This window comes from Mus caroli, chromosome 15 (genome assembly GCF_900094665.2).
Source record: "Mus caroli chromosome 15, CAROLI_EIJ_v1.1, whole genome shotgun sequence".
NCBI classification, from domain to species: domain Eukaryota; kingdom Metazoa; phylum Chordata; class Mammalia; order Rodentia; family Muridae; genus Mus; species Mus caroli.
In genome coordinates, this window is record NC_034584.1 from 72,240,403 (window position 1) to 72,252,092 (window position 11,690).

Consider the following 11,690-nt stretch of genomic DNA (forward strand, 5'->3'; position numbering starts at 1 on the left):
CCAGACCTTAGGAATGGCAGGTCTTGGATGCTTGGATTCAGAAAGAAGCCTGAGGAGGAAGTCCACAAGTGTCCTTGATGGACCCAGGGCTAAAACTGCTCTATGGTGGGTGGAGCTCAGCACCAGAGACAGGCACTGAGGAAATCCCCAAAGCCAGTGGCCTCACGCAAGCCCAGCACCCAAGGGTGACACTTCCTCAACTGCTGTGCAGCTGGGAAGTGGCTGAGAAGACGTGTGGGGGCCAGGCAGCTCAAAGCCTGAAGGAGGTACTTCAGGGAGGGTCCCGAGAAGCTGGGCAGGGAGGGACCTCCTCAAAGGCTGCCCCCAGGGACACCCCAAGCTTCAGGAAGCTCTCAGATGCACATAGGAGGAAGTGAGAGGTGAACTCAGCCTGGATCTGGTTGGGCAAGGCCCCCATCCATCTGCTTTCCTGACTACCCACAGCCATGGCCCTGGCCCAGCAGCTGCGATCAGAGAGGTGAGAGTGTACCTCTATTCCCTGCCAGGCTTTCTCAATGATCCCAATAGGCCTGGGGGGTGAGTATGGGGAGGTAAGAGGCTGTCCCTCCTGTCACCTGATATCAGTGGATCAGCACAGAGTCAAATTTGAAGGTCTTGCTGAATGATACTGCAAGAGCTGCAGGCTCCAGCAGATGTTTCTAGAACCTTGACTTAGTAGGTCAGCAGCGTTATGCACCAGTGAGAAGCCTAAGGCTCAGAATGGGGAGTGGCTTGGATGTGGCCAAGGGCCACAGGGTGAGTGGGCTGCAGAACCTGGGAGCAGAGGTGTCCTGGGTGCTAGGCTTGGGTTCTGGGTTCCTGGTTCCACACCGCAATCAGGAGCGGCTCTTCCATCTGCCCTTCAGACTGAAACGGGCCTCTGCGTTTCCTGTCTTTGGGTTCAGATAGCCCAGGCTCTGCCGTCTGACCCCTCACTCCACTTCCTTGTCCTGTAGAGGTCTTAGACGCTTGGCACAATGTTGGGGGCCGGGTTTCTGCTCTGCGTGCTCTGAGGGTGTTTTAGTTTTTTGGATCACAGTTGTGTCTCTGGGAGGCTGAACAGCCCTGGGACACACTGAGAGCTCAATACATCTGCTAGAGCTCAAAAATGACCCAGATCTATCTTGGACAACGCTGACATTATGCAGGTAGGGACAAAGAGACCTGATGGCCCCAAGCCTGGCCACCTCATTCAGTCAGCCCTTGCTCAGTGTCTCTTATGGAGCCAGCCCTGTGTTCCCATCTGCATGTGGAGACCCAAATGACAGAACCGGCCCCTGGATCAAGCAGAAAGCAACGTTAGGAAACCAAGTGTCCATGTGGACTGCTTGAGGGTCACCAGAACAGGTCTGACTGATAAGACCCAGGTGTGAGCAAAGCACTCATGGGATCTGGAAAAAGGGACGGGATTCCTGTAGGTCAAAGGTCAGAGGAGGCTTGTCTGGGTCAGATGGCCTTCCTTCCATAGCTATAGAGAGTGTCACTGGGGTGCTAAGTAAAGCTGCATAATATGACTCCAGCCTTTCTCACCCCCAAGTTCTCCTAGGAGACTGACAGACATGCAAACTTGAATCTTCTAGAAACTGTAGCCACTTGAGGCTTGGGTCCCTTCTTGTTTCTTGGGGTGCAGAGTTCAGATGGTGCCTGTAAGGACTATCAGGGCTCAGTGTTTCCTCCGCCCACTCTGCCCTTTCCACAGCTGTTCCCCCGCCCTCTGAAGGGGGGGGGTGGTTCTCCTCTTCTGCCCCTGATGGGACCATGAGCCTAGGTCCTAGGGCCATCGGACCCAGTATCTCCAGCGTCCTCTTTGAAAACCAGTCCGGCAGAGATACAGACGAGGAGATATCACATCTAGTGTCTCTTCGAGGGCAGCTGCAGAGTTTAGCTCTCATGGCCACATGTCAGTCCAGCTCCCACTGTGATTGAGGTACCACACACCTGCAGTTTTCAGGACTCACCTAGATCAGGTCCCCAAGCGGACCTCCATGTGTAGCTCCCGTGTGCACGGAGCCCGGTATCCACCCAACAAAACCCGTGTGGGATCCGAGGGGGACAGCTATCTTCGAAAGTCCCCTTCCCTCTCCCCACACCACGGCCTCCTTGGCAGCTCAGCTGCAGACGGCTCACACTGGGACAAGTGGAAGTAGCCGCTGAGGAGCTTCTAGGCGCCTGGCGCCGCTCTGGGTGCTTAGGGGATGCAATGTGCTCTTATGGGGTGGCAGGGATTTGATGGTTGTCTCCATCTTCAGAGAGGGGTGGGAGGAGCCGGAGGATGGGGAGAGGCCCCACAAGGTTTCTTCTGACAGGGAGCTGAGTGAATTCTGGTCCTAGTCCAGGGTATTATCTGGCCCTGTCTGGCCTAGTTTGTCTTCTGACACTAGCGCTGCCCAGACACTTCTGGTTTCTTCTACCCCAGAGAGAGGTTGCTGTTATTCCATGAGGCAGGAAGGCCCCTTGTGTGAGATCTGTCTGCTTCTGGCCTGTTTTCCCTTGCTTTGTCTCCTGTCCTGCCTCTGACCATGCCTACCTTCCTGAAGTTTCTTGAAATTGTCCCTCTTATATGATTTCCAGGGGGTCTTTGTGCTGTCCACTCCCTCTCCTGCCTGATAGGACCTCCCTGCTGCCATAGCCGGCTCTCTGTGCTTTCCTTACCCTTGGCTGTAGGGAACCCTACTTTCCCATGGCAATCCTAACCTCCCCACCCCCACCAACTGTCTTCTGCTCCACTGTTGGTGTCTTGAAGACTGTGATGAGGGTCACCCATGGAAAGTCCTTGGCCCGTGATGAAACAGAGGGCTTACTTCTTGGGTATTCAATTTCCGCACTCCTCAGAGCTATGGAGTACAAGAAGCAGAGAGCAGGACCCTGTGATGCTAAGTAGCGTCTGTTCTGTGCTCCAGGCTGCAGAATGCGGGAACAGGCCCAGTGCTGGGCTTCATCCAAGGTCTCTCAGCTTATTTGTCTCGAATCCCACTCACCTCACCCGGGCAAGCTCCATAACCTCTCGGTGCCTCATCATCCACCCTACCCCAGGGTGGCTCTATCTCTAAGGAGTAGGTGCCCAGTTCCTGGTGTGCTGTGAGCACTCTCAGCCATTAGTGTTACCCAAACTTCCAGAATGGCCCACGGCTATTTTTTCCTTTCCAGTTCCCTCCTGCCCCACCCCAGCCTCTGGGGGAAGTGGGTGAGGCCACTCTTCCAGAGGATGTCCTCATGGGACATGTTGAAAAGCGAGTGGGAAGGCCCCAGTGACCACAGAGGTGCCCCAGCCTGGGGGACAGCCCCTGCTGGTCTGCTGACTTCCCCAGTCACTGCCTGGTGACTTCTGAATCCAGATACACCATCCTGGGCCAGACCAGGTCCCAGGGGACCAGGGAACCAGCATGGACCCTGTGCAGGGTGTGCGGGCTCCTGGGGACCCCATACTTTGTGAGGTGTGAGACAAGTCCTACCTGTCTCTCAGGCACTGCTAGAAGAACCCAATCACTTCTTCAACTCCTCCTCCTCACCCTCCTTTTCCTCTTCCTCCATTTCCATGTTCCCTTCTCCTTCCTCTATCTCACCCTCCTTCCCCCTTCCTTCTCCTCCCCCTCCTTATCCTTTTCTCCTCTCTCCCCTCTCTCTTCCATCTCATCTTCATTGGAATTCTATTCTTCTCCTCTTCCCCCTCTCTTCCTCCTCCTCCTTTTCCTCCTCTTTCTCCTCCTCCTCTTTCTCCTCTTCTTCCTCCTCCTCTTCTTCCTCCTCCTCTTCTTTCTCCTCCTCCTCCTCCTCGCCCTCCTCCTCTATCTCTGCTTCCTCTTTTGAAACAGGTTCTCACTTTGCAGCCTGGGCTGACCTAGAACTCCTCATTCCATCCTGACTCCCTCTCCTCAGCCTCCTAATTTCTGAGATCACAGATATGTGCCACCTATGCCTGGCTACACCCACTTCCTGCTTCCTGGTCTGTACACAAGTGACAGACGGTTGACCTTGGCTGTGCTGGTGGCCGGCTTCCTCTTTCTCTGCTTGCCCTTCTCAACCCTCTCCAGTTCACTTAAGGGTCTTAAGTCTTAGCCACAGCCATAAGCCACAGGCAGGTGGCTCTCACTTTAACCACACATCAGTCCCACCCTGCCATCTCTACACCTGCACACCAACCTCCTGCTGGATGCCTACCCAGAGACATTTCACCTTAGTGAGGCCTGAGCAGCCCTGCCTCTTCCTGTGCTGGTCAGAAACAGGCATCACTCTTGTCATGGCTCTTTCTTTCAGTCCAGCTCGGCTGCCATTTACCTTGGTCATGTATCCCTTGGAAATGCATTAGGCTGCAGGGAAAGGTGGGTCTGGTCTTGGCTTAAATGATGACCAGTTGTTCTTTTTCACAGTAAATGTCCAGAGGAAGACTGCAACTCATTCCATAGCTCAGGAGGCTCAAAGCCAGCCCTGCAGAATTTTTCATTCTGCATCATGTTTTTGCCTCATGGGTGCAACTGTGGCTGTGGATCCAGATGCCACCCCAACTCCATCTCATTGACCAGAGCTAGTCACATAGCTAGCCCTTGTTGAGCCTCTCATGGAGCTGTCTCGTTAAGTCTCTGCCTCTCCTTCATGGCTGGCCACCTGTGGTGATCTCCTTGAACCACCTAGTTCCTTGATCTCAAGACCCTCATATGAACCTTAAGACCCATCAGGCTCTCAGCAAATCTAAGCTCTTCCTCAGGGCTCAGAACCTTAGCACGAGCCATTTCCACTGCCTGGAAAAACCTTCCTAGCTTCCAGTGAATTCCAGTTGACCCACCAAGAGCTCAAAATCCACCTTTCTGAGGCCTTTCCTTACTTGGGCATAGTCAACCAACCGATCTCTTGGCTGGGGGATGTGGGCTGCTCTCTGTCTATCAGCCTCATGGTACTATGACAAAATACTGGAGTCAATTAATATATGAAGTAAAAAGGTTTATTTAGGCCCAGGGTTCCACGGATCCCGCCTAAAAGCAAGGCAACCCCTTTTTCCTGAGACTCTAGAGATGGCAGTGAAGTGAAGCAGGCGTGCATGGCAGAGTAAACCAGATGCAAGCAGAGGAGCTGGAGAAGAACATGGTCTCTTAGTCCCCTTCAAGGCAATCCCTGGGGACCCAAGGACCTCCCATGAGGCTCCCTACCTAGAGGTCCACAACACTCCCCAGTGGTAATGCCCATTAACTGTGGGTTGTAGGGGACACCCATACCAACCCCTGCAGGCGTCCCAGCACACGCTTCATCCTGTGACACAGAGCCTGGCACAAGGCTGGCACGAAATGGGCACCAGGACCTGGCAAGCTCTTGGGTAGCTTGGACTAAAGCCGGCTGATGACACCAATTCCAGCTCCGCACCCCTCATTCTCAGGGCTTGACCTGTGTGTGCCCTGACATCCCGGGGTTCCCAGCTTCAGCGAGGTGCCAGGCGTGGACAGTGTTCAGAATGGGGTGTGCAGGCCTCCATCAGCTGGCTGTGTCCAGAACAGGCAACGTGGTAACCAATCCCCTCCCTCTGGCCTCCTACAGCGACTTTGAGCAGCTTCCAGATGATGTGGCCGTCTCAGCCAACATCGCTGACATCGAGGAGAAGAGGGGCTTCACCAGCCACTTTGTAAGAGTCAGCAATCCCTGTTCCCTTGACCTCGAACCTCCAATCTTCCACCTTAACAGTGGTTTCTCTGGACTGGGTGGTTGCTGACACTTGCTGGATAGAATTCAGGGGTGCTTCTGAACACATCCAAAAGCATGGGACACCACATTGAAGGCTTACACCACTCAGTACACTGCAGGGCTTGAGAAAGCCTGTCCCTCTCTGTGACCTCTGACCTCATACAGTGCTCATCTCCCAGTGTCCCTACCTCCCAGTCCCTCCCCAGCCCCCCAACCCTCTCCACCTTCCAGACCTGTCCACCTCTCAGCTCTCCTACCTTATAAAGACACCCAGCCTCCCGGTATCCCCCCTATCCCATTCTAGCTCCCCTCCCCCAGCCTCTCTCCTCCTCAGGTTTTTGTCATTGAGGTCAAAACAAAAGGAGGGTCCAAGTATCTCATCTATCGTCGATATCGCCAGTTCTACGCCCTGCAGAGCAAGCTGGAGGAGCGGTTTGGGCCAGAGAGCAAGAACAGCCCTTTCACCTGCAGCCTGCCCACATTGCCAGGTAGGCTGCACTCAGAGCTGGCCTTGACCCTGGCCTCACCTTCCAGCTCAGCAGCATGTTATTTCAACCCTCTTTACAAACTATGCATTTGGCTGGTGCCCCTCTTGTAGCCATAGGCTGCCAGTGCCCCCTAGCAGCCCTCTGCCTGCCACCACTCTGTCTTCAGGGTACCTTCACTGCTACAGTTTCTGCGTCATAACCCTTGACCTACCTCTGGGAACACAGTATAGCCACAGCCATTGCTACCAAGGGATCCTGGGCTGGGAGCACTCAGAACCTGGGTTCTGGTCTTTCCTGTCTCTCTCAGCCACCCATAAGGGTGGCTCTCCAGCCACACAGCCTCAGCCTCAACAGATCACTGCAGCTCTCCCTCTCTGGCCCTTGGGGAAGCAGGGAGCCACGCATAGCTTCTAACCCCACCCCTGTCCCCCACCTCCTTCCCATATGCCCCTCGTCCCAAATCTCCCATGCCACCCCCTCCTAGCTTGCCCAAGAAAGTCCTTGGAGATGCTCCTGACTCTATCATATCACATCTTCCCTAAGCCTCAGAGGCCTGACCATCTTCCCTTCTTCCAGCCCACTTTCTGTGGGTGCGCTGTCCCCCAAACACATTCTCTTCATCCATCTCTAAAAAGGACACTGAGCTGAGCGGCAAAGGACCTCATACCTCCTACTCCCCCCACTTCTGAGTGGTGAGGAGGAGACACCTCTATCCCCCTCCTCCCTTTCCTACACCCTTTCTCTGAGCTCTAGTCATTTTCCTTGACGCACCGCTCCCCTCTGGAGCATGTGCAGAGGTCCCTCATCACACCCTGTCTGATGAGCGATAACCAAGCATCCCTGTGGGGAGCCTCTGTTCTGAGCCTCCTGTCCCTGAGTCCCCAAAGATCCTGCTCTCCTTCCTAGACAGAGACTCTTCTGCAGTCTCAGGGTCTCACCTTCCAGCCCTGACACTTCCCCCAGGACAGAGACCTGTGGCTCTGATCTGATGTCCAGAAGCTGAGGGCTCCCCCTTGTGCCCAAGTCTCTTCCCCCATTAGGCCTCCTCCACCTCTGGTTCCCCGCCAGCCTTCCTGAGTCCCGTCCACCTTTCTTGCTGCAGGCTCTGCTCTCCTGCTCACCTTGGGATGGGACTCTCCCCCATCCTTGCCTGTCTCATCGTCTCACTCTGAACAACTGGTGCCTGTGACTTTGTCTCGTTTTGGTGTGTGGCTCCTGGGTAGCCCCGACCTTTATATACCACCCTCCTAGCATCACCAGTGCCCACCCTTCCTGCCCTGTTGCACAGGGGCCTCTGGGTGGCAGCTCCTCTAAGTGTCTGCCTAAGGCTCCTGGCGGACCTTCATCATTTGGTTGGACATCACCTGCTTCCTCTTTCCCAGAGCACTCGGCTACGAGTTAGAGGCATGGCTCGTTCATCCTCAGAGCAGATTCTTAGTTCTCTGAAGTGTGAGTGGGGCTTGGAGCTCATGGTTCTAACTATGGTAGCCTGCTGAAAGGAACCTTACAGAGCCCTCCTACCTCCAGGATGCCAATGTAGCTTTTCTGGAGAGCCCTATCTAGTGGGATGCTCAAAAGCTCCTATGGTGACCTGAGTGTTATCCAAGCCTGAAGCTGGGAGATCACTGTGATCCAGGCAGGCAAGAGGTCCTGAGTTCAGAGCGTGCATCTGTTTTATGCAAGTGTACGCATGTTTGTGTGTTAAAGCATGTTGCATCTGTGTGCATTTGTGTATATACATATACATATGTATATATATGCATGAGTGTGTATACATGCACACATAGGTCTTACATGTGTATTTGCATATATGTGTATGTTGGTATACTATATGTGTGTGTGAGTGCATATATATACATGTCCTAGACTGCAGGTGTATCTGTGCATATATATGTGTGTGCACATATGTGAGCATGTATATATAAGTTCTTGTGTATGCATTTGTGTGCATGCATATGAGTGTGTATTCATGTGTCTATGTGAATAAGGGTGCATGTGCATGGGCTTATGTATATCTGATCTTTGCATGGATACATAGAGTGTGTGTGTGTGTTGTGCTGAGCATGTATGTGTGTGCATGCATACATATGAGTGTGTGTGTACCTCCTACCTTTGTGTGTAGGAGCAGGCATGACATTGAGAACTCCTTCTGCCTTCTAGTGATGGGAAGATGCGGTTGGAAAGTATCTCGGTGACACTTGGTACCATGACAGAAGGCAGGAGGAGTCCTGAGCTGGGGAGGAGCATTGGGGAGGAGCCCTGAGCTGGGGAGGAGCACTGGGGAGGAGCACTGATTGGTGGGGCAGCTGAAGAGTAGGCACCGTATGGTCCAGGCTCTGGGCAACTTTTCTCTTTTCAGCCAAAGTCTACATGGGTGCAAAACAAGAGATCGCTGAGACTAGGATCCCGGCCCTCAATGCCTACATGAAGGTACCTGCTGCCACATCCCCTTGGTGTTTGAGTGGGCAGGGTATTACCGTGGGGCATGAGTTTGAAAACTGACATTTCCTTGAGCCCCCCGTGGTCCCCTCTTCAATCCTGAAAGGCCTGGCTGGAGAGAGAAGCAAGGTATGCAGTCAGGATCAAGGAGCTGGGTCACAAAAGTCACGGTTGACAAATCCTTGAGTGCACCAAGCTCAAGGAATATTTGTACTGAGCTCTGGAATGCAGTGCCTGCCCCAGAGCACCTGAGGCCCAGGGGAGACCCTTACAAGGCAGTGAGCACCCTGTCAACAGAAGCATCCAAGCCACGGCCTGCTGGAAAGCCTTCCTGGCTGTCCAGAGGTCCTTTACAGCTGGAGAGCTCTGGCTCTGGAGACTTTTGTTTGGATGGGTTCTTTGGAGCGAGTAAGCAATCCTCTCTCAGGAAATTTCAGCTTCCTTCTGTTATGAGACGAACAGTCCCAACCCTCCCCGGCTCTCAGCTCTCAATGAATGGAGCTGGGCTCTATTGAGAAAATGAAGGGAAGGGGGTTTTAGAGCTGTGAACCTGCTTCTAGGTTGTAATCCTGAGGGATTTCCCACAGAAATCTGGATGCTTCTGGAACTGTAGCTCCTGTACAGTGGCCTCAGCGCTCCAGGGTACCTGAGCCCTGTGGGGCTGAATTGGTAGCCACGCCAGTCCCCACTGCTCCATGTCCTCATGCCTTAGTCACACTGTGTACACGTGGGCAGAGAGAGAAATGTGCTTTGTCCTGCAAGCCCTCCCCACCTCCCCTGCCCTGTCCCAATCACTTCTCAGATCTGCCCCCACCCCCACCCCATCCAAGCACTGTCTCTCCTTATGATTCATTTGGTAGAGTGCTTGCCTAGCATTTGAGAAGTCCTGGGTTTGTTCCCCTGTATCAAATAAAATAGACATGGTGGCTATAATCCCAACACTTAGGAGGTAGAGGCAAGATGATCAGAAGTTCCCAGTCATTCCTGGTTACATAGCAAGTTTGAGACCAGTCTGGGCTACATGAGCCCTGATATGAGCACCTCCAGTGTCTCTGGATGCCCCAGCTGTGTTACTAAGCTGTGTGGCTCTGTGCAGATCCTTTTCCCTCTTTGATCCTAGCTTACAGGTTTCTGGTGTAATCAGCCTCCTTAATCGATCTCTGGAGACCTTTAGGTGATTTCAGATGACCTCTCAAGCCAGCATCCCTCCCCTCCCCACTACCCGCTCACGCTGGGCCAGGAGCAAAGCTTGGGAATTGTCTCCTTCAAGGAGACACTAGTTACTAGTCCTTCAATGAGGACTAGTAACGTTTTTGTTTTTTATTATCAGCTGAGAATGCATTAGCAGAGATGGTAGACGGGGTGGTGTGTTGACAGGGCTGTCTAGATCTTTTCGTCGACTGCCCACCTGTCCCTCCTCACACAGAACCTCCTGAGCCTGCCGGTCTGCGTGCTGATGGACCCCGACGTCAGGATCTTCTTCTATCAGTCTGCATACGATGCCGAACAGGTGCCCCAGGCACTCCGCAGGCTCCGACCGCGCACGCGCAAAATGTAGGTGGCCATCGCTGCACTTCTGATCCGGCGACGGAGTCCAATCTCTAGCCTCCAGGGGTCGCTGTTGCTTCTTATTCCAAAGACTCCAGTGCTCCCTTCTCACCCTGTCCCTCTCAGAAAAATGAACCAGGCAGGCCTTGAGGCACCAAAGTAGTGAACTGGCGCTCGTTTCCGTTCGAGCCACTTCTTTAAGAAGCCAAGGAAAAGCAGGCAGGAATCTTGAGCCCTCACCTCCGCCAAAGCACCTAAGAGGGCAGCGTCTGAATTCCGGCTTCGCAGGAGAGTTTGGCTCTGAGAGCCAAGTTGAGGACTGGTGGAGACTTAGGGGCGCTGAGCCATGATCCCCATTCCTTCTTCAAGCTCTCCCTTTGGGTCTTCTGTGGGAGAGCAACCTCACTTGGGGCAGTGGTGAGAATACAAGACGAAGGGCTAGCGGCAGGAGAAACCAACCATGACTGGTGGCTGCACATAATCTTTCTCTCCCTGCCTCTCTGGGGACCCACAAAGCTGATACCCCATTTTCTTTCCATAGCAAGGGTGTGTCTTCACAAGGGGCCATCATGGACCGCATGGAAGCTCCAAGAGCAGAGGTACCCACACACAGGCTAGACCTCATCCGCCCCAACTGTGGCGCCCTCCTGCTGTGTGCCACTGTGCACTTTCGATGGTGTTGGGTGCACAGCATGAAATGCCATGGCAAAGAGCAGTGGGATGGATGCAGGAGGGCTGTAACCCATAGGGAGGACAGCGAGGCGGGGGAGCAGGGCAAGCTAGGCACAGAGTTTGGATTCCCCCCTTCCAAATGTGAACCCTACCTGCTCTGAAAGGACCACCCACTCTGTAGTTGGGGAGAGTAGGGTTTTAATCGAAGTCCTCCGCAAACAGAGGGGCTGTATCAGCACCCTTCCAAACCCCCAGTTTCCTTACCTGCAGAGAGGGACACCACAGTGGTCAAGCCCTTCAAAGACTCAGCGTTCTCTCCGTCTCAGCAATGCTGTCCCTCTCCTCAGGCCTTGTTTGACTTCACTGGGAACAGCAAACTGGAGCTAAGTTTCAAAGCTGGAGATGTGATCTTCCTTCTCAGTAAGATCAACAAAGACTGGCTGGAGGTGAGCTGGGGAGAGGGGGTCAGAGTCAGGAAGACTAACTAGAGGCGAGAAGGAGGGTGATGTCAGAGAACATGGATGACGGGGTGGAAGTGGAATTGGAGGTGAGGGTGGAGGTCAGATGGAGATGAGATTGGAGGAAGGGCTGAGGTGGAGGTGGAAGTGGAGATGAAGGTGGAGAGAGGTTGGATGTAAAGTTAGTGATGAGAATGGAGGTGAAGGTGGCAATGAAGGTGGAGGTGAGGATGGAAGTAAGACTGGAGTTAATGATGGGAGCAAGACTGGGGTTGATGATGGGGTAAGGGTGGAGGATGGTGGTAAGGATGGGGTGAGGATGAAGGTGAGGATGGAGATGAAGATGGGGGTGAGGATGGAGGTGAAGATGGGGGTGAGGATGTGGGTGAAGATGGGGGTGAGGATGGAGGTGAAGATG

The 11,690-nt window shown here is 53.7% G+C and overlaps 1 protein-coding gene across 1 annotated transcript in view; it reads left to right on the forward strand.

The window, feature by feature from the left end:
* Nucleotides 1-209: 209 nt before the first annotated feature.
* Nucleotides 210-11,690, forward strand: part of Ncf4 (neutrophil cytosolic factor 4) — a 17,313-nt gene continuing 5,832 nt past the window's right edge. The window contains exons 1-8 of the mRNA XM_021183907.2: nucleotides 210-266; nucleotides 445-478; nucleotides 5,524-5,608; nucleotides 6,002-6,155; nucleotides 8,515-8,585; nucleotides 10,021-10,148; nucleotides 10,684-10,741; nucleotides 11,162-11,260. Coding sequence (XP_021039566.1) covers nucleotides 447-478; nucleotides 5,524-5,608; nucleotides 6,002-6,155; nucleotides 8,515-8,585; nucleotides 10,021-10,148; nucleotides 10,684-10,741; nucleotides 11,162-11,260 — 627 coding nt within the window. The 5' untranslated portion in view covers nucleotides 210-266; nucleotides 445-446. The remainder of the gene's footprint in view (nucleotides 267-444; nucleotides 479-5,523; nucleotides 5,609-6,001; nucleotides 6,156-8,514; nucleotides 8,586-10,020; nucleotides 10,149-10,683; nucleotides 10,742-11,161; nucleotides 11,261-11,690) is intronic.